Raw genomic sequence first — 22,951 nt, 5'->3', positions numbered from 1 at the left:
TGTATGTTTGAAGAAGTTTTATATTATTTTAAAGCATTTGATTTTACTCGATTATGTATTTTTGAAACATTGAAGTATTTGTTGGTATTCACTTATTTTGAAATTGTAAAATATATTTGAAATGCCTTAAGATTGAGAAAATATAATTGAATATGATTTAGATGAGAAAGTATTATTTGATTTGATTTGATACCTCGTGTTTGAAAGACCGAAGAATTTGTTATATTTGAAATTATATGTTTGAATTGGTTTAGGAGGCTCGTATTTGAAAACCGTAGTTAGCGGCGGTTATGACGTTAACCTAGATGTATCTGGCTCAGACCTCAGCTAGCAGGGGCGTTGCTAGCCTAACGTGTAGGTCACACGTTGGATCTGTTATTCCATACGGACACACGAGAGGAAAGGGCTACCCTTAGAAGTGGAGCCGCCCAAATGTGGACTATTTGATTTGATTTCTGTATGAGAATTTCCTTATTGATTCACTCATTCATATAAATTGTTATTTTTTTAAATAAAATTATTTTTTTATAATAATGTTTATATGGTCTCATGTGAATTATAGATGTACTGTCTAGTCACCGGGTTGCAAAACTCACTCTGTTTTTTTTTTAAATATTTTTCAGAAATAAATATTTGATTATGTGAGTATTTCTATTCAAGAGTAATGATCTGCAATGGATATTTATTTCTTTTTGAGTTCTTAGATATCATCTGCTTCATATGTCACAGACATGATTCATTCATATTTATTTATTTTATTTTTATAAAAAAATGTGTAATATTTTTATTTATCTTATATTCGAATCAGTTAAATTTGTTGGGAAATTATTTTTTTGAGCGCCAGTGATAACTCATTTTAGGCTGTGATAATTATTATATTTATTTATATTTAGCTCCCCAATCCCCGTAATCAAGCAGTCAAGCATGCAATGAGGAAAGGGTTGGAAAAATTGTAATAACGTTGTATTTGCTGGGATGAATTGATGTGATCCTATTGCAATAAGATATATAAAAAAATTATATTAAATATTTAAATTGGTGTTCAATAATTTTAAATTTCAAATTTTACTTTTTTAAATTTTTAATTTTATTATTTTAAATATTTTTTTATGATTATTCTCATTGGTTAAATTGGTCTTTTTGTGCTCTAAACAAAAATCTAATATTTGTATTGTATAAATAAATTTTTAGTAAATTTTATTATACAATAATTAAGTCCTAAAAAAATATTATTATAACATAAATTAGTCTCTGATAGAAAAGAATCAATTCGGTTTGAGATTTTTTAACATGATAAAAATTTATTAAAAATGATGAAATTAAACTTGGAAATTTAAATATTTACTCTGATAAAAAAATAAATTTAAAATTTTATCTTTGCAATAAATTGCTGCATGCATAAAGTGGAATTTAAATTTTCTATACTTGCTTAAACAAACAAGTAAGCTAATCATTCGACCCAAGTTAATTTTTTTTTCTTTATTGCATAAAGCTCTTAACATAGAAGTATAGAACTATTAAAAGCCCAAAAATACAGCTTCGAGTAGAGGTGTTCAAGATCCGTCCCGATATATTTTATCGGTTCGGATTTCCATTTTTTACCCAGTGTTATGTTTGGGTCGGATTTGGGTTTTGATTTGAGTCATCCAATCCGGTCCGAAATTATCTTTTACAATAATATATATATATATATAAAAGTTAATTAGTAATGTTATATTATATTTTTATAATTTAATTAATATTTTTTATATTATATGGTATTATTTTTATTTTAAAATAATTTATTTTAATATAAATATGATATAATATTTATTAAAAAAATTTTTTAAAAATAAAATTTTATTATTTTAAAATATAGAACTTACAAATTTGTATATACTAATGTTTTATTGGGTTAACTTGATTTAATCCAATTTCTTTTCAAATCACTTCAGGTTGAGTCAAAATAGACCTATTATCCTTTTAAAGTTAAGTCTAAGTCTACTTAAACTCGATCCAGTCCGACCATAAACAACTCTAGCGTTGAGTAACATACCAATGCCTATGCGAAAAAAAAGAAAAAGCAAAGTCATGTTTTTGCTTTTAAGAGTCAACAAAGGTTGCGCTGCTTAGTAACCAACATAAGTTGCACTGCAAGGAAAAGTCTAGGATCCGCAATTTTATTAAAATCTGGTCAGCATATAACTAGCAAAAAAAAATGAGTTATTGGATAAAATTTCACACTAATTTTACCCCATTAAAATCATTATTAATAACTACAGTTGCTGGCCCCGTAGCACGCATCGCACTACAATAAGACTAGACATTTTTGTTTCACAAATTGATAATTAAAAGTTACGACCAACAAAAAAAACTGATAATTAAAGTAAAAGAGGTGCAATGCAAAAGGATTTTTACTTCAACTTGGAAACTAATTAGTTAAGTAGATGTGTTTGGTTTTATTTTATGTTTGCAGAATTTCTTTTGGTAATTATAAATGTAATTTACTTTATGAGGTTTTGGCATGCTAACACAAAGTGCTTAAATAGATCAAACCTTGGATTAGTGCACAAGAAATTGACATGATAGGAATCAGGAACATCACAATTGCACGTCTGATGTATCTAACGTTGGACTGTATTATGTTCAATTTTATTATAATTATTTGGAAAATGATACTATTAGTTGGACAATCTGAAATTCCATTTTTTAGATTCATGGAAATGAAAAATCTACGAATCAACATTAAAGGCAGAACCTAGTTTTATTGCAAAAAGCTGCTTCTTACTTTGCTATTTTCTTGTTCAATTTCACATCTCTATAATATCTGTTTTTGTAACAATTATCTTCTCTTTTTTGAGCTTTGATGGCCAAGTTTAAGTTAAAATAGAGAAACAAATTACTTAAGATATTGACAAATATGTGCTTGGTTTGGAGTTAGAACACTAAAAAGTAGAATGAAGCAAAAAATGTTGTTGGATTTGCACGAAAAGAGAAAAAGATGTTATATTAGAGAGACGACTATATACTTTAAAAACATAATTTACTTCCAACATCATATATATGTAACAACACACTTACAAATATGTAAGAAATAGCAAGTATAATATCACCAAGACTTGCATACAACATATAATGTAAACAACAGAAATAACCAAATTACAGCCTCAAACAAAATATAAAAAGACAACACCACATGACACAATTATTATTGCACATTTACATTACAACAAAAAGCTGAAACAGAGTGGTTCTTGCACGGCGGTTTCCACGGCTCCTCCTTTTGATTCTTTTGCCTCCAAAGAGGATCACAAGCCATTGAGGCTTTCCAATTGAGAAAACACAATATCCCAACCCAATTCCAAGCATCATTCCAAATGCATATCCTATTGCCACTGGTTTCCAACCAAACCCAAATTTGTCTTCAGCCTCAGAAGGTGGATCTTGTTGCAAAGGGACATTGTTGTTGCATTGAATTGACAATGGCAATCCACAGAGCCCCATGTTTCCCTGATAGGAATCCTTTGAAAATGTATCAAACTGTTTTCCTCTGGGTATTGGTCCCACCAATTGATTTTGGGAAAGATTCAAGACTTCAAGAAAGTTCAGATTTGTCAATTCAGTAGGAATATTCCCAGCAAGCATATTTGAGGAGAGATCCAATGATTCCAGTTTCGTCAAATTTCCCAAAGAGTGGGGAATATGACCAACAAGTCTGTTATGTGAAAGGTTGAGGCCTTTGAGTATATGAAGCTTTCCAATAACATCTGGAATCTCTCCTTCAAATTTGTTTCCTGAGAAATCAATGACGGCAAGAATGGTTGGAATTTTCTCAAAATCTAATCTAACCCCTTTAATTGTTTCAGACAACGAATCCTCATAGTTCTGAAAGTTTATCCAATAAATACCACCATAACTAGAAGTTTCGAAATAATCAAAACTGCTTTGCACTTCTGCTCCAAAAACACCCTTCATGGCTTGGAAACTTTTTATGTAGGATTTTGGTAATTGGCCACTAAAGTTATTGGACGAGATATCAAAAACAAGTAAATGGGAAAACGCATCTTTGGTTTTCAAACTGACAATGGGTCCATACAACTTATTGGATTGTAAAACTAATATCCTCAAATTCTGTAATCTTTGAAGCCAATTTGGAAATGTATCCTCTATTTGATTGTTGCCAAGATTCAAATCCATCAAATGTTTGCAGTTGGACAAAGATCTAGGCAAATGGCCTTCCAATTGGTTCCCATTGAGATTCAATGAAATGAGATTCCTTGGAAATGTACTTGGCAGAGTGCCATGAAGTTTATTCATCTGCAAATCCAAAACCTTAAGGTTTGATGAATTGGCAAGGCATTGTGGAATGGTGCCTCTGAACTTATTGTGCGACAAATTGAGAATCTGGAGAGAAGTTGCATTACAAATTAAGGAAATACTGTCATCACTCAACAAGTTGAAACTAAGGTCAAGGTATAGAAGTTGATACCATGGGAATTGGCCTACAGATGACAACTGGTTATGTGAAAGTTTCAAATACTCTAATGAATGCATATCATGTATCCATTGGGAAACTTTTCCTTCAAGATTATTTTCTGATAATTCGAGAGTTTGCAACAATGGAAATTCGCATGAGATTTTGGAAAAACTAGTTAAATCAACCTGAAACAATATCAATTCCAACAAGGAGGTGAACTGGTGACCGGCATTGGTTTCAGAACATGGTAAAAATGAATTAAAACCTGAAAGAGAAAGAGATCCAAGGTTTCGAAACTTGGAAAAAAGTGAAAAGTGGAGCGGACCACTCCAATTGCCTGACAAACACAAGGCCCTGAGATTTACAAGGTTAAACATTGATTCTGGAACATTTCCTTGTAACTTATTCCCGCATAAGCTTAGAGCCTGCAAGGAATGGGATGAGATTGCACTCATGTGTCCAGTAAACTGATTATTTGATAGATCTAAGATGGTCAAAAATGGTAAAGAGAAACACCAAGATGGAATTGTCTCACTCAACAAGTTATCATTTAAATACAGTTTAGTCAAACTTGAAAAACCTGTTATTGTGTTAGGTAGAGGCCCCTGAAACTTATTATGAGAACAATCCAAGATGAAAATTTGAGTTGAGTAGTTAGCTAATGATGATAGCAATAACTTCCCACCCAAATTGTTATTGCTAAGTATGAGTTTTTGTAATTTGGTCAACTGACCAAGAAAGTTTGGAACAGGACCACTAAATGCATTGAATGAAAGGTCCAAGTGAGTGAGATGTTGAAGGTTTGCGAGAAATGATGGGATTGAGCCACTGAATTCATTGTATGAAAGGTCTAAGTAAGTGACATGTTGAAGGTTTGTTAACAATGATGTGATTGGGCCACTAAATGCATTGTGTGAAAGGTCCAAGTAAGTGAGATATTGAAGGTTTGAGAACAATGATGGAAATGAACCATCGAGGTTGCTTAAAGACAAGTCCAAAGAAGTTAGATGTGTGAGGTTAGAAAAGGAAGGAGGAATTTGTGATCTTGTGAATTGACACCATGAAAGATCCAAAATACTAAGAGAAGTACTACAATTTGACTTTGGAACATGGACTTGAATGTTAGATAGATAGAGCTCATGAAGATTGGGTAAACAAAGAATGTGACTTGTCAAATGTCCCCTTATTCCAGTATCAACAAGACTAAGAGTAACCAAAGAGAAAGACCAATTGGAGAAAGTTGTAGTGATGGAAGACATGTCAGCACCATCCAGTACAATCTCTCTTAAATCAGTTGCATTTTGCAACATTCTCTTCCAGGTGATTTCTTTCCATATCAAAGCATCATTCCAAGAGAGATCAAGTGATTGTAATTTGGAAAGGTGTGAGATTTGGGATGGAATATCACCTTTGAAATCACAAGCAGATAAGTTGAGGTGTGTGAGACTCACAAATCTACCAAATTGAGATGGCAATTCAGGTCCAGAGATATTATTTAAAGCAAGGTTGAGTGTTTGGAGATGAGTAAGATGGAAAAGAGTGGTGTTAGGATGGATTTTACCTTCAAGTGTACTACAACTAAGATCAAGGCCAATCACATGACCAGACACAGAATGGCACGTGACACCCATCCATGAACAGCAATCTGTCCCATTTTTCCACGTACTCGTCTTTGGATAAACATGGGAGCAGTCATCCTCATAAGAAGAGTAAGTGTCATTACTGAGTTCAGTGTTGATGAAGTGAAGCAATGCAGAACACTCCTCTGAATGGCATGAATGATGAGAAGACAAACATGCAAAAAAGTGGAACAACATAAACATATGCACACAAACCAACACTCTAATAAAAGACCCCATTGATTATTATTATTGTGCGACAACAAGCTAAGTGTATATGTAATGGCTTTTTACTTTAATTGCAGAATGGTATTGGTATGCCACTCATCAATCAAGAACCATCTATTTATAGCCATCTAATTATGTTGGAATTAATGTTATGGACTTTATTATTGTTCTCCTATCATTAATCATTAATCCGTGTTTAACTTAAGTACTTGACCATACACAGGATGGACGACTTTAATTTAGACCTTCAAATAAGGATCATTTATAAGTATATATACGTACCCTATAATTTGACTATTTCTTTCATTTTTGGTCATTATATTCACGCAATACAATAGACAAACATTTCTTTATACATCCACCATCATTTTCGTTTTATCATTATCAATAATATAATATGAGTTTAATTAGAGAGTTAGTACTTTTTACCGTTAATATCAATTTTTTTATTTTAAATTTTAAATTGTAAATTTTATATTCTAAATTTTAATCATCAATCTTAAATTTCTTAAAAAAAAGTTTTGAAAAAATAATTTTACAATAAAAAAATTAACTAATATTAACCGTTTAAAAATTAATTTCATGTAATTTTTTATATTTAATACGCCAAAAATAAAAATTCGCATGCAGTTGTGTTTCTATAAAATTGATATTTGAGAATAATTAGATGATTTGATAAGTTTGATTAAATTATTATTTAATAAATTTTAACTATCAATTTTATATAAAATAATTACATATGAGTGTTAACCGTATTCCAAACATTATTCTAAATGAACTTTTTTTTTTTGGGTCCAGCCCTTCAACAACACCATCTCAAGTCTTCTCCATTCTGCAAGCCATAGATGTAAGATTTGTGGTTAAGAACATAATAATGCAAAAACTAATGTCACGGTAGATAGTTTAGGAAAATATGGTTTGGTTAGTGATGAGAATGCATGGGATAATCGAGAAAGAAAGTGGAAAACAAATGCATCCAAAGTCAAAAGAAAGTAGGACCTAAGTCATGCAAGCACACGGTGTTGTAGAAGAAATGTCCATTTAATTTGAAGGTTTTCTAACGTCATTGCTGGGATATATATATAAAATGAAATGTAATTGTGTTTTATTGAAAATGGTAGGGATAATAAATAATTATTTAATTGCAATGCATGCATTATAATTATTTTTTCTTCTTCTGATAATCCATGACATTTGATAAGGATTGATTTTTTTTTTTTTTTGAAATAAACGAATTTAACACAACATGGTGGAACAAGTAATTACAGCAACAAAAATAAAATTAGAACATAAATTTATTGCCAACTTTTACATCATTTTCGACATCATCAATAACGGATGGAATTGACAGCACTCCAATCTTTATAATACTTAACTAATAAAACAATCACTTTTGCAATCCTTGAAGTCCTATTTTAAAAGACTCTTTGATTTCGTTCTAAGCTCCAAATGATAAAGAAAAAGTCATCACCCACTCCAAATGTTCCTTTAAATTACATAGAATGATCCAGCAACGACCTACATCATGAATCTAGACATACCACACTTGCTATCTAAACTCACAAGACACAAATAGATGATATGTACTTTTAACATTTTTTTTACATAGCACACGAACATTATAATTCTCATCTAAAATACCTAATTTACATAGTATATTTTTGTATAAATTCTACTAATTAGTACAAACTAAACAAATAACTTAACTTTTGGTGGAAGCAAATCATTTTATATATATAGCTGTAGTGAAACTATAACTAATAATATCTTCTTCTGCTTGCACAATTTACACAAAAAAATTAATAAAATAAACACATTTTTTTATCAAATTTTTATATTACTTTATCTTTTCGCTTTTTTGTTCGTCTTTATAATTTGTTTAAATTTGTAATAAAGGTTCTATATTTTAAAAATTTTCAATTTAAAACCTACATTGATTTTAAATTTGTAATTGGATGAAATTTTTAGGGGAACAACGATATAAATTTAAATGTTTTTTTCATTCTTATTATTTAAAAACTAAAATGAAAAAAAAAGGAAATGTTTAGAAGGAATATAATGTAGGTGATCACATTTAACCCATGTCTTGCATACAGTGTTTGTCTCAAATTTTTCTCTAGCTGTGTTGCTAATTTTTGCCTTTAATTATTGAAGTAAAAGAAAAATAATAATATACTTTAAAAATCTGATATCAAATTAACAATTAAGAGAATGAAGCACTTTTTATTAGTTGTTTTATTTAGTCATAATTAAGTAATATCGACTTAATTTTAAAAGTTATCTCACAAGAATAAAGATAGACTAATAAATTTATATTCTTAATGTTAGGCCAACCGTGGAGAGTTCTCGACCACCGAGAAAAATCAAGCGAGAGAACATAAGATGAGAAGACACCATATCCAACTCAAAACATTAAAACAGTAAGTTAATGGGTCTCTCATCTTATAAGCTCTCACTCTTTCTTGCTTTCTTTGATATGAGACTAACTTCATACACTCCTCACAATTGCAACATTATCACCAGTAAAGCGTGCAGTGAGGAAAGGGTTGGGAAAATTGTAATAACGACCTATTTGCTAGGATGATGAATTGATGTGATCCTATTGCAAGATATAAAAAAGAATTAAAATATATTATAATAATATAGTATTGTTTAGTAAATTTTAAGTTTAATTATTATGTTAGTTTATATAATTTTATCCGATTTATAATTGTTTTTATATTTTTTTAGTTAATTTTTTATATTATTTTTAATTTTGTAATTAAGTCTTTATCAGTATAAAATATATTAAAATTAATAGAATATTTTTTATAAATTAAAAGTATCTATAATTAAAAATTTAATTAAATATTTAACCACATATTTTTTAAAAAAATATTTCATTAATTTTAACGTTTTTGATATGAAAATGACTAATTATATAAAAAAATGTATAAATTCAATTGAAAAAAAATATAGAAATATAATTATGAATTTGATAAAATTATAAAAAATAACAAAATAATTAAATCTAAATTTTATTATACAACAATTGAGTCCTAAAAAATATTGTTATGAAACCACTCATCCCAAAAGCTTAAGCTGATAGGAGAAGGTAACATTAATGGTTATATCTCTAACATTTCCCCTCAAGCAAGAGCCTCTTTTTTTGGGTTTGCTTGATTTTCTATTCTTTTTCATTTTTTTGGGGTTCTCCAAGGATCGAACTCTTGACCTTTCGGACATAGAGCTCTGATACCATGATAAAATTGTGAAAGGAGAGAATAATTGATTAAAAGAACCACACACTGAGTACTTAAGTACCAATTACAATATATATAGCAAAAGGGAAAATAAATTACTAACTAATAGTGCTATAATTATGTCTAACAAACTAACCAACTTGACAGTTATACAAAAAAACAAACTCTATTATCGCGCTTTATGCGCCATTTGAAGTTATTGCGTCATACGCACGCATTTTTAAAGATCGCTACTCAAGTATAGCATCTGCATTTTGTTTCAGCAGTTTAATCTGCATATGTTTTAGCAGTTTCATCTACACTCTTATTGCGCTCCACGCGCCCTCTTTTTTTTATCGCGCTCTATGCGCCATTTGAAGTTATTGCGTCATACGCACGCATTTTTGAAGATCGCTGCTCAAGTACAGGATCTCCTTTTATATTTTTGCCGCCGGCAGCTCAAGTTCCGCCGCACGCATCTTTCTCCGCGTCAACTCTTATTTCTTGGAAGAGTAAGAAGCAGGCTACAGTTTCAAGGTCGTCCTCAGAAGCAGAATATCGCGCCCTTGCTAATGGCACTTGTGAACTCGTTTGGTTACTCAAACTACTAAAGGAATTCAACATTTTTCCTCCTCTTCCGGTTGATATCTTCTGTGATAATAAATCTGTTATCTATATTGCTTCAAATCTTGTCTTTCATGAAAGAACCAAGCGTGTTGAGATTGATTGTCATGTGGCTCGAAACAAGTTCAAAGAAGGGGTTTCTAATCTTAGGCACGTTGTCTCCAGTGAACAACCGGCTGATCTATTCACTAAATCCCTTCCTCCAGGACCATTCTCTCATTTGCTTTCCAAGCTGGGATTACTTGATTTGCATAAACCACGTAATACCAGCTTGCGGGAGATGTAACATAATAGAGTTTGTTTTTTATATAGCTGTCAAGTTGGTTAGTTTGTTAGACATAATTATAGCACTATTAGTTAGTAATTTATTTTCTCTTTTGCTATATATATTGTAATTGGTACTTAAGTACTCGGTGTGTGGTTCTTTTAATTAATTATTCTCTCCTTTCACAATTTTATCAAATATTATTATAATTTTTAATACAAAAGAATAGATTCATTTCGAGATCTTTTAAAATAATAAAAAAATGTTAAAATTATACAATTAAACTTGGAAATTTACATATTTACTCTGATAAAAAAGTAAACTTGGAAATTCATCTTTGGTTTTGAAATTAATTTAAAAATCACAACACATTATATCGTTAAACAAATTTATTTTTTCTCTTTATTGCAACATATGTAATTTGTAAACTTATATAAAACTCTTAGCAATAGAAGTATAGAACCATTAAAAGTCCAAAAATACAACGTCGAACAGTATCATACTAATGCCTATGTGGAACAAAAAGTTGCACTGCTTAGTAACCAACAAAAGTTGCACTACAATAAGACTACACATTTTTGTTTCACATACTGATAATTAAAAGTCACGACCAACAAAAAAAAATTGATAATTAAAGTAAAAGAGGTGCAAATCAAGTTGGGTTAGCTTAATAAATAGTTTACTAGTTGGTTTAAATAATTGTCAGAAGTTTGAATTTTGCACTGTGTATGCATCAATGTATTGACATACGACAAACCTTTAAATGGAGCTTAGATCTACAATAAATTAGTTCTTAACCTGTCGGATAGTCTTTATCCTTGTTCAACTTTCTCATCTCTATAATATCTGTTTTTAATGATTATTATCTTCTCTGTTTTTAGCTTAGTTTATATTAAAATAAAAAAGAAATTAGCAAAGATATTGACAAGTGTGTGGTCGGTTAGAAGTTGGGACACTAAACGGTATGATTAAGTGAAAGAGTTGAAACTAACGTGTTGTTTAATTTGAATGATGAAAACATAAAAATATAATATATTGGAGAGACAATTATAAATATAATAAGTACAAATATCACCAAAACTTGCAGATATGTATTAATAAAAAATAATTAAATATTAATAAAGGCCGATTAAAGGCTGATTAGTATTGTACATATAGCATTTTCTTTATTAATATGTAGCAAGGCCAACTTTTTCTTTTGTCGAACGCTTCAACAACATCATCTCAAGTCTTCCTCATTCCACAAGCAATTTATGTAAGATTTGTGATTAACAACATAATAATGCAAAAACTAATGTCACGGTGGATAGTTTAGAAAAATGTCGTTTGGTTAGTGATGAGAATGCATGGGATAATCGAGAAACAAAGTCCAAAGTCAACAGAAATTAAAGTAGAACCTAAGTCATGCAAGCAGACACAAGCTAAGGGAAGGTGTGTAGAAGAAATGTCCATTTACTTTGAAGATTTTCTAACGTCTTTGCTGGGATATATATATAAAATGAAATGTAATTTAGTTTTATTAAAAATTTAGAAATAATAAATAATTATTTAATTAGAATGCATGCACTATAATTATTTTTTTTCTTCTAATAACCGATGACATTTGATATAAAGATTGAATTATTTTGTTAGTCTTTATAATTTACTTAAATTTGTATTAAAGGTCTCTATATATACTTTAAAAAATTTTAATTGAAAACTTACACTGGTTTTAAATTTGTAATTAGATGAAATTTTTAGGAGAACAATAATCTAAATTTAAATGATTTGTTCATTCTTATTATTTCAAAACTAAAATGAAAAAAAAAATGTTTAGAAGGAATATAATGTGATCATAATTAAGCAATTTCACTTAACCCGTCTCTTGCAGACATTGTTTCTCTCAAATCTTTCTTAGCTGTGTTGTTAATTTTTGCCTTTAATTATTGAAGTAAAAGAAAAATAATAATACAGTTCGAAATCTGATATCAAATTAACAATTAAGAGAAGCACTTTTTATTAGTTGTTTTATTTAGTCATAATTAAGTAATATTGACTTAATTTTAAAAGTTATCTCACAAGAATAAAGACTAATAAATTTATATTCTTAATGATTTAAATCTAATAAATTTTATAAAAAAATTCCTCTTTTACATGATGAAATGAGTCTTGTTAAAATTAATTAATAAAAAAAATGCTCCTTCCATTTTAAAATAGAAGTTTCACTAGCTTGACTGACCAAACGTCTTTGTCCATGAATTCACGTTAATAGTTTATATGTAAATGATTAGAAATTACATATGGAAATAGCGTCATGCATGCGTGTTGGAAAATAATTTCATTTCATTAGTCTTTGAATCGAGTCAAACGAGAAAGAAGAGTTGGAATGAGAGTATCAATTCAATACAATTTGTTTTGAAAAAATAACACAGGATTTGTTATTAAAGGGAAATGAAATCATTTATGACAAAAATTAGTTTTAATGCCGTTTTTCTTATATTGTAATTATCTACTACAATAGTTAATTATGTAATAAGAAAGATATATTGGAAATATTCTTTGAATCAAACAAAATAAATTGTGAATATTTTGGTATTGTTATTATTATCTGTTAATATATTATGAAGTTAATAAAAACATTATAAGAGTAGTGATATATATCAAATTATTATATATAGTAAACAGTCTACATATTTTATTTTTATTTTTATTATATATGTTTTTTAAAATAATAAGTAGAATAGTCATAAATATTATTACCCAATATACTTGAAACTTGAAAGTAGCGTGATAATGATTTTAAAAAGTATAGAGTTAATTAAAATTTTCTTTATGGAATAGTACACTAGATATTATTGTATAAATAATACTTATATTATTATATTTATTTATATTAGCTCCCCACTCCCGATAGTCAAGCAGTCAACTGAGTCAACAGTCAAGCGTGTGAAGTGAGGAAAGGGTTTGAAAATTTGTAATAACGTCGTATTTGCTGGGATGAATTGACGTGATCCTATATTCCTATTGCAAGATATAAAAAAAATTAGAGAAAATATTTAAATTGGTGTTCAACGATTTTAAATTACAAATTTTAGTTTTAAATATTTTTTATTATATTAAAAGTTTTTTTATAATTATCTTTATTAGTTAAATTGGTCTTTCTGTATTTTAAACAAAAAATCTAATATTTATATTCTATACTAGATAAATAAATTTTTGGTAAATTTTAAGTTTTATTATTCTGTTATTCTTTATAATTTTATCAAATTTATAATTAAATTTTTTTTTGTTAATTGAGTCTTTATATTGTTTTTAATTTTATAATTTAGTCTTTGTCAGAATAAAAAATATTAGAGTTAATAGAATAATTTTTTATAAATTAAAAGTATTCATAATTAAGAATTTAATTAAATTTTTGATCACATATTTTTTAAAAGAAATATTCTATTAATTTTAATATTTTTTACATAAAAAATATCTAATTACAAAATTAAAAACAGTATAAAGACCTAATTAAAATATATATATATAAATATAATTATAAATTTGATAAAATTATAAAGACCAATAAATTAATTAAACCTAAATTTTATTATACAACAATTAAGTCTTAAAAAATATTATTATAATACAAATTATTTCTTTTACAAAAGAACCGATTCATTTTAAGACCTTTTAAAATGATAAAAAATTATTAAAAATTATACAATTAAACTTGAGAATTTACATATTTACTCTGATAAAAAAACTTGGAAATTCATCTTTAGTTTTGAAGTTGACAATTGGCCCATATAATTTATTAATTTAAAAATTACCATACAATATATGCCTTAAAAAAATATTTTTTTTTCCTCTTTATATAGAGCTCTTAGCAATAGAAGTATAGAACCATTAATTAATTTGGGTGGGTTAAGTTATCAACTCATTCGTCTATTTAGGTATCCGAAGTTTAAATCTTACCTTATGCATGCAGTAATTTATTGGTCAGTGACAGATCCTTAAATAAAGTTCATATACCAACGCAAGTTGGCACAGATGGATGAGGGTCTGTGTCCCTTAACCATTTCTTCCGAGTTTAATATTCACTGGAGGATGAGAATGAAACTTTCTTGCTTGGGAGAGTTGCCCACTTTGCTTCTGTAGTATCCGAGGGATTAGTTATTGGGTTTCTGGCCTGATGGATACTCTGATGCAAACAAAAAAAAAGGGTTCATATTTGCGACGGATTAATTTTTGTTCTGTTGGACTGGACGATCCTATAGGTAACCCAAAAAAAAATGGTGTAGACCCATTAAGAGCCCAAAAATACAGCGTCGAGTAACATACTAATGCCTGTGTGGACCCAAACGTTGCATTGCTTAGTAACCAACAAAAGTTGCACGACAACAAGACTATACATTTTTGTTTCACAAACTGATAATTAAAAGTCACGACCAAGTGACCAGAAAAAAAAACTGATAATTAAAGTAAAAGAGGTATCATATGTTGTAAAATAAAAGATATATATAAAATAAAGATGTATAAATAGAAGACTCTAGAATTAAAATAATTAGCTAATAATAATTTATATATATATAATAAAACGGAAAAGCTCTGCATACAAGCCATTAGGGCTTGTATACTTTACAAGTTTATTAAACAATAAATTTAAAATACGCGCTCCTCCACCTACGTTGATTACACGCGCTATATAATATGCCGCGTATATCTAACTTCCAAATTTAAAATATTTGTTTCCTTCTTCGTTTTCGTTATTTTGAGATTTGGTTGTTCTTCTTCTCGCGCGTCTTCCCTCATTCTTCTCCATCGATCTTTTCCTCTTCTTTTCTCACTGGTATGTTCTTCGTTTACGTTCTCTTTTTCTCTCTCTGCAACTCGAGCTTCGTTTTCTCTTTTGATTTGTTGTTTTCTGAAATCAAAGTTCGAACTCGTTTTGAAGATGATGGATCCTTCAAGCTCAGATTCTGTGTTGAATCCAGGCGATGTGGATTATGAATTTGAATCTAACGAAGTTCCTGAGGTTTGATTTACAGTAATTTGTATAGCATTGTGTAGTTTAAAAATTGCTGAACATTGTTTAATTACCTGGAATTTATAGCAGACGCTCGGGTGTAGATCAATTCTTCTTTGGGTGTATTTTAGCTATACGTGTGGGTGTATATACACTTTACTGGTTTTTTGTTATTTTTAATTGAGTTGTTGTTGTTCAGGTGTATTATATCAGACATGATTGGGTGTGTTTTTAGTTTTTGACATGGTGTATTCTGCAGCCTGTGTATTGACAGTTTATGGCTTTAAAGGTCATTCTGTAGTTGAATTATTTCGGTTTGGGTGTATCATATTAGACATGATTGGGTGTATTTGTATCATATCTATGGGTGTATTCACAGTTCTGACCAGGTGTATTCTGCAGCCTCTCTCTGTTGTTGATGACGAGCTTGTTCCGAAGGTCGGAATGACCTTTACGACCCTTGAAGATGCCAGAAAATTTTACAGGAACTACGCTAAGACTGCAGGTTTCTCTACAAGAGTTTGGTGCACAAATAGGAAGGGAAATGAGATTAAGAATCAACTGATTACATGTAGCAGAGAGGGAAAATGGAAATCTAAAATATCTCCAACCGAGAAGACCAATCCGACAGCCGGTTTAAACTGTCCTGCAAGAATTTATATACACACATTGAAGGATGTCGGTGCTTGGATCATTTCAAAGGTTGTGCTGGATCATTCACACCCCTGCTGTCCAAGCAAAGCAGAGATGCTCAAACAACACAGGGAACTAAGCATGTCCATTCGTCGTACGATAGAGAATAACGACGAGGCTGGTATCAGACCAAGCAAAACCTACCAATCATTTGTTGCGGCTGCCGGGGGTCACCGCGAGTTAAATTTTATCGAAAAGGACGTGAGGAATTACATTACCAGGGAAGTGCGGAATGTTTCCGAACAAGAAGATGCAAAGGAATTCGGGAAATATTTGTTACGAATGAAAGAGAAGAATCCGAATTTCTTTTTTGAGCTCGAACTCGAGGAGGATCAATCGATTAAGCTGGCTTTTTGGGCCGACGCAAGAAGCAAAGCCGCGTTTGAGTATTTCGGAGACGTCATTTCATTCAATACCACCTACAATACAAACAGGTAACAAAATGTCCCTGTTTATGATGCTAAATTAATTTATTTTTACGAATCCGCAGTAGAGGTGTATATTGGCTGTCTCATTGGGTGTATTCGAAGCATTTGTTGGGGTGTACCTAATGATTTTGCATTCTGCACTATGGTAATTTGTTTCAGATATAATTTGGTTTGTGGTTCTTTTGTCGGGGTGAATCACCACGGTCAGTCAACACTTCTCGGATGCTCTTTGATGAAGAACGAAGAAATTGATTCATTCAAATGGTTATTTCAATGCTGGCTTCGTTGCATGGGAGGAAACGCTCCGAAAGGGTTTCTCACCGATTAGTGCGCATCAATGAAAAGGGCTTTAGAGGCCTGTATGCCAACAACAGTTCACCGCTGGTGTATTTGGCACATCATGAAGAAGATTCCAAGCAAATTAAACGGGTACAGGGACATGCCGATATCGAACAACAAATGAGCCATGTTGTTTGGAACTCTCACAGCAAAGACTCATTCGATAGGAATTGGAAAGATTTTCTGGTGAATTTTGGTCTTGCGGACAACAAGTGGCTTTCAGGTAATGTGTTTTTAAAATCTGCAGTAGAGGTGTAAATTGTACGATCTCTCGGGTGTATTTTACTGTGTGTGTTTGGGTGTATTATGCAGATCTGTACGAAGACCGTCACATATGGGTTCCTATCTATCTGGACCACCACTTCTGGGCAGGGATGAGAAGCACACAAAGGAGCGAGAGCATGCATTCATTTTTTAACAAGTACATCACTCGGAACAGCTCGCTCATTCAGTTCGTCAAACAGTACGATAATTGCCTCGGAAGCAGGGAGCAAGCAGAGAGAGAATCAAATGCTGCAGATTTTCATACGGTCATACCGTGTGCAACCAAATCCTCCATCGAAGCTCAGTTTCAAGATGCGTACACCCACGCAAAGTTTAGGGAAGTCCAAGCCCAATTCAGAGGAAAGGCGAATTGCATCACCAGATTAAAGAATTCCGCTCTAGGCTATTCAGTATACGAAGTCGGAGAACAAGTTTCCAGCTCAATATTCGACAAGTTCGCGGTTACCTACGACTCAGTTGCAGCCGAGGTAAAATGCCAATGCTTATTATTCGAGTCGAGAGGGATACTGTGCCGTCACGCACTAAGCGTGTTAAGCTTCGAACAAGTAAGCCAAGTGTCCCCTAGATACATACTGGAACGATGGAGCAAGAAGGTAAAGAGGCGACACACACACATCAAGAGCAACCACGACGAGCCACTAATGGAGCCAAGAAGCAAGAGGTTCGACCAACTGGTTTTTCGTTCGCAAAATATTTGCGAATTTGCCTCCGAATCGGAGGAGCTGACTGCAATTCTGCACCGTGCGTACGATAACGTCATGACCGAGATGGAAGCATTAAAAGGCAAAAGGAAGGGGACATCTTCTTTATCCCACGAAGACGCCAACTTGGAATCCGTTAACGAGCTTCAAAGCCCGCCAAGGATTCGAACAAGAGGACGTCCAAAAAACAGGCTAGGTTCAAAGCTGGAGAAACAGATTGCAAATTCCACAAAGAAGAAGAAGACGAAAGTTTTAAGCGAGGTAAATGTAATGTTCTTTAAATTTGTGGCGATTGAGTTTATTTTTCTAGTTAATAGTTTAGCTAATGCGTGAGTGTTATATTCAGATAAACCTGTTTGATGCTGCATCAGTGGCGCATTCAAGTTGCAGCCAATATCAGGGACAAGTTATAAATTATCAGTTCAGGGTACCAGCAGCAGGGGATAACTCTTTGGGTGTATAGTTATAAAGAGTATGGGTGTAAAAGCACTGTTACTTTTGGGTGTATTTTTGTGAATTGACAATTTACATATAGACACATATGTAGATACATATAGAACAAAAGCTGTAAAAATTCACAGGTTATGGGCGTATATTTCAGTTGATGTTTTTTTTTCATATTTTAGTACATGTAATTCATTCATTTTGAATACAGCACAGACAATTGGGTGTATATTTTATTCAACCTCGGGTGTATTATTAGACTTGCATTGGGTGTAACAGTTTATAATATGCGTATGCCTTGATTTTTTGCTTTATGTTTTACCACCTGTAATACAGTTTTTGAATACATCACAGACAGTTTACCAGCACAAATAGTTTAACTATGGGAAAAAATATACATGAAATAGAAGTTGTTGATAAATGGCAAATATTTACATCATTTGTTCAATTTACAAACTACCCAGTTTCTATATCAGCATAATTAATCTGACAAAACGGACTCAATAATACAGAGGATGGCTTCGACAGCCTTATAGCACTACTCTCTCTAATTACCCGATCTCTCTGTGTATTCATCTCACTGAATAGTATCTGGGAAGCATACTCCACTCTATAGTGGTCCACCTCCTCCTACAATTAAAAAGTATGTTATGTTTAAACAGAAATATTAATTCAGTAAAGTAATACAGAGTTATATAGTTCTAAAGACAGTTACCTGTGTCCAATTATTCCATTCATACTTCCCCTTTTTAATGTTTTCCGGCTCTATTAACTCAAGCCACTTCATTACGTAGATAGCGCAGTCATAGCTGAAAACGAAGAAAATAAATTACAAATCTCATTTAGGAAAGTTTAATGTTCAGAGTCACAAATTTATACCTTGTTTTTTGGCCTGAAATTTTAACATATGGTGCTTTAATTTCCTTCTCCTTCTCGCCTTTCTCGAGAGGTTTCCCGCCGGCATATGTTATCAATCTTGAAAATACATATCCCTTAAATACCAAAACAAATCAGTAATACACCCGAATGAATGGACAAGATACACCCAACTTAATATGGAATATACACCCAATTGAATATGGAATATACACCCAACTCAACTTTCAAAATAGACCTATCTATTAAAGTAAAGAAGACAGAGGCAACTTACAGTGAATTTATTAATGTCCTTTCTCTCATCGCTTGGAGCTTTTTTGTGTAGCGGGTCAAGTATTTGACATTTCCGCGTTCTTGTATTTATCAGCCATAACCACCAATGTCCCGAGTGGCAAACAGGAGCAAAAATCTGAAGGATTGCCACATTTCAACAGTCTGTTATTTTATTTGGCATATAAGTAAATAAGCGTACTAACAAATTTACGAAACAAAAACTTACATATGGATGTGAACTTAATTTTTTTCTATCTATGAAGTGAATGAAACTCGGGTAGGCTTCCACCCTGAATTCTTTGTTTATTTTCGGAGATATGAATTCCCCCCTTGGGTGATCCGAAAGTGCCATGCTCTGCAAGAATTGCAATACAAGAAATGAAAACATGAAAATACACAACTTACACCCAATCTAAGCTAAAAAATACACCCAAATCAATGCATAAAATACACCCAAAGTTCGTAGAAGTAACACTTACCACAATATCGGGGGGGAGACAGTATATTTGTGCCTGAAACCTCTTTTCCTTTTTCTGGTTTAGGATGAGGCAGATGGCAAATACAATCTAGAAATTAATTTTAAATTAATAAACATTGCAGTTGACTTTGGTGTAAAAACATTAATGTTAGTCTAAAATTACCTGAGATTCTATATCACTTTTTGCCTGGAGGGATGCAAGGTGCGTTCTCATCAAAATGTATTCTCCTTGGCCAATCAGAGTGCATATCTCCTCATACTCATCAGTATTGCCCTTTGCATCTTCCTTCAGTCTCGTCCCCCAGATGTAGCACTTTTGTTTCATATCATCCGGAATTTGATTTATTCCCCCAGGGGTTTCAAACTTTGCAGAACTTTCTCCCCCAGTCTCCCTCTGAATTTGTGGACTTTCGTCTTTTCCCTTTGATGCACTGCTTGCTAACTTTTGGACCAAACTGTCCAATTGTTCTAGCATAGTTGCAGTTTCTGGAGATTTTTCCCTTTCTGTCTCCTGCGTCGACGCCCCCTCCTGGCTTGAATCTGTCAATCCGAGGCTGAATGATGGCATCCCCGGATCTGTTTTAGGAACATAGGCTGCTGTCCGTGCCATCATCAACAGGGCAGCAGCGTCCTCGGCGTCTGGATGACTGCATCATTATGTATAAGAATAAGAGTAAGAATAAGAATATACGGATGACAAGCAAAGATTGATTTTAGTCTAATGAACTTACATTTTTGTTGGAGCTGGGGGAAGCTTGGGTGTTGTTTCTTGAAGTTGTTTGGGGGTTTCAGGAGTGCTGCACAGTTACACAAAATCGATCAGGAAGAGTATACACCCAAACTCTTAGCAAATATACACCCAAACCCTAAACAAATATACACCCAATACTATTTTCTTACGTTTCTCTAGCCCCTTCAATCTGTAGCATAGGGGTTGGTTCGGAATCTGCGTCAGTGGTTGTTTGCTGGGATGGCGGCACAAAAAACTGGATCAGGACTCTAAACAAGAATAAAAATGAAAGGTTAACAACGTATTTGAAAATAATAAGCTTATAAGGTTGAAATATTCTTGGAAAACTCACATTGCAAGCGCTTCCGACGGTGTTTGTTCCCTAACAACCATCATATTCGAATCATCCGGAGTCAACCTAAAATACACCCAAAGAAGGTCAAAAAATACACCCGAACAATTCAAAAAGAAGACGGGCTTTATTTTTTGAGAACTTACATAATTGCAGTTTTTGCTTTTTTTTGCTGCCTTTTTTTTCTTGAATAAAATAATAAAGGGCTTTTTTTTCTAAAAAAAATATATACAGAATTAGAAGTAGAAGTTATTATAAGAACAAAAGTAATGGTTATTTGAAAGAGAAATTACATGCTCTGAGACGGCTGGTTTACACTACTCTGTTATGTGCGTCCTTGAGAGGAAGGATCATCACTTCCCAAGTTCACAGCCAGTAGTCTAAACAGATTTCATGTTATTCAAACGAAATATACTTCCAACTTAGTAAACAAGATACACCCAACTTGATCCACAAAATACACTCATATTGTTTCACAGAATACATCCAAATCATGATAACAAGATTTTATTAAATAATAAAGCTTCTTACGTTTCAGAGGACACATAGCGACCTTCTGTCGATCGCAGGTCAGCTTGGTTGTCCTTGCGAAACAAGATACAATTATTAGCAAACAAAAGACACCAAAATCTCAAATACACAGCACAGCAAGACATACCCCTCTGCAGCAGATTTATGAACGTTTTCCCCTAGCAATTCATCAAGTTCGTCACTTGATATTTCATATGTCTCACTACATTCATAAAATAAGACGTTAACAAAAATAATTACGATGATAGACCGTAGTATAGCTTACGAGGTACTGTACCCGTAAAAGTATTGATCTTCTTCAGGAGGTGAATCCTCCACAACTACTTTTTTCTTTTTTTTTGTGGTGTTCTGGGTGAAAAAAAAACAGTACCAATCAGAAATAAAAAATTAATTTTATCACAGAATATTAATGAAAGAAGTGCTTACTCTTTTGGTGTTGTTTTTGTTTTTTTCTTTTTCTTCTCCTTCTTCCCAGGTGATGATTCTTCGCTCCTATAAGTCAATAAAAGACACCTCAGTTAATACTTTTTTCTGACTCCTCTTGCCTCTGCTTTCTTTTTCTTGAGTCCATTCTGGAAGGCAAACAATTGTCATTTAGAACATACTAAAAATACACCCAAATGGATTCACGAGATACACCCAACTAAATATACAATATACACCCAAAACAGCAAACGAAACACACCCTGCTTAATAAGCTACATACACCCAACGTGGACAAACAAAATACACCCAAACCGAAAAAGAAATTACACCCAAGTATGGTACTTACTTTTTCCCCTTTTTGCGGGGGTGTTTAATTCCCGAATCCTCTGAGTCTTCTTGAGCCTCAGACTCAGAGGTAGAAGTGTCACTGTCAGTAGTTTCTGTCTCCGAAGACGATGTTGAGCTCGCCTTCCTTTTTTTTTATTTCTTGTTTTTTTGTTTTTTTTTGTTTTTTTCTCATTTTTTATCTTGTCTCTGCCAAATTCAGAATCCTCTGAAACATGAGATATTTTAGTTAGTACCATTCGGGTAAATAAAATACACCAACTTATTATGATTACTCACCAAAATTTCCTCTCTCTCTGCATTCATTCTTTCCACCAACTGCTCCTTAGTCCAGTTGGCAATCCATGGCTTTGGTGGTCTTTCAACCCTGTTCTTGCCTTTGTTTTTTGAAAGATGAAAGTAGATTATCATCAGGGCGAAGAGGCAGCCATTGATTGCCTTCTTCTTCTTCTCTTGATAGTCTGTTATGCCCTTGATCATGAAGGTCAAAACATGCCCCCCCCAGTTTCTCTCCTCTATGCCGTCCATCTTAAAAATTGGGACCAGGTGCACGGGCGATATTTTGTTTATCTTCATTGGCAAAAGGAACGCCATCTGTATGTAGAGGATGAATATCCTCTTGAACATCAGGCGTTCCTCTTCGTTGC

General features: G+C 32.2%; 2 protein-coding genes across 2 annotated transcripts; both read right to left on the bottom strand.

The window, feature by feature from the left end:
* Positions 1 to 3,008: 3,008 nt before the first annotated feature.
* Positions 3,009 to 6,374, bottom strand: LOC112701869 (receptor-like protein 7). Its single transcript, XM_025752650.3, has one exon. The coding sequence runs from the start codon at positions 6,313 to 6,315 to the stop codon at positions 3,199 to 3,201; it is 3,117 nt and encodes a 1,038-aa protein (XP_025608435.1). The 5' UTR covers positions 6,316 to 6,374; the 3' UTR covers positions 3,009 to 3,198.
* A 12,834-nt stretch (positions 6,375 to 19,208) lies between these two features.
* LOC140174539 (uncharacterized) lies at positions 19,209 to 21,062 on the bottom strand. Its single transcript, XM_072199831.1, has 8 exons — positions 21,003 to 21,062; positions 20,821 to 20,919; positions 20,652 to 20,717; positions 20,084 to 20,567; positions 19,922 to 20,008; positions 19,669 to 19,797; positions 19,444 to 19,578; positions 19,209 to 19,268 (listed from the first exon to the last, which is right to left on the bottom strand). The coding sequence occupies exons 1-8, from the start codon at positions 21,044 to 21,046 to the stop codon at positions 19,209 to 19,211; spliced, it is 1,104 nt and encodes a 367-aa protein (XP_072055932.1). The 5' UTR covers positions 21,047 to 21,062.
* Between the last annotated feature and the right edge of the window lie 1,889 nt (positions 21,063 to 22,951).

Source organism: Arachis hypogaea, chromosome 7, assembly GCF_003086295.3.
Source record: "Arachis hypogaea cultivar Tifrunner chromosome 7, arahy.Tifrunner.gnm2.J5K5, whole genome shotgun sequence".
NCBI classification, from domain to species: Eukaryota; Viridiplantae; Streptophyta; class Magnoliopsida; order Fabales; family Fabaceae; genus Arachis; species Arachis hypogaea.
The sequence above is the reverse complement of the archived record's forward strand: the minus strand, read 5'-3'. Positions and strand labels throughout refer to the sequence as shown.

Bases quoted from the DNA above. Each gene is read 5' to 3' on its own strand.
- LOC112701869 (XM_025752650.3), bottom strand. From the start codon at position 6,315: ATGGGGTCTTTTATTAGAGTGTTGGTTTGTGTGCATATGTTTATGTTG.
- LOC140174539 (XM_072199831.1), bottom strand. From the start codon at position 21,046: ATGATGGTTGTTAGGGAACAAACACCGTCGGAAGCGCTTGCAAT. The intron at 20,718-20,820 runs GTAAGAAAATAG...GTAACTGTGCAG, and splicing joins ATTGAAGGGGCTAGAGAAAC to CACTCCTGAAACCCCCAAAC. The intron at 19,579-19,668 runs GTAAGTTTTTGT...GCAATCCTTCAG, and splicing joins AATTAAGTTCACATCCATAT to ATTTTTGCTCCTGTTTGCCA.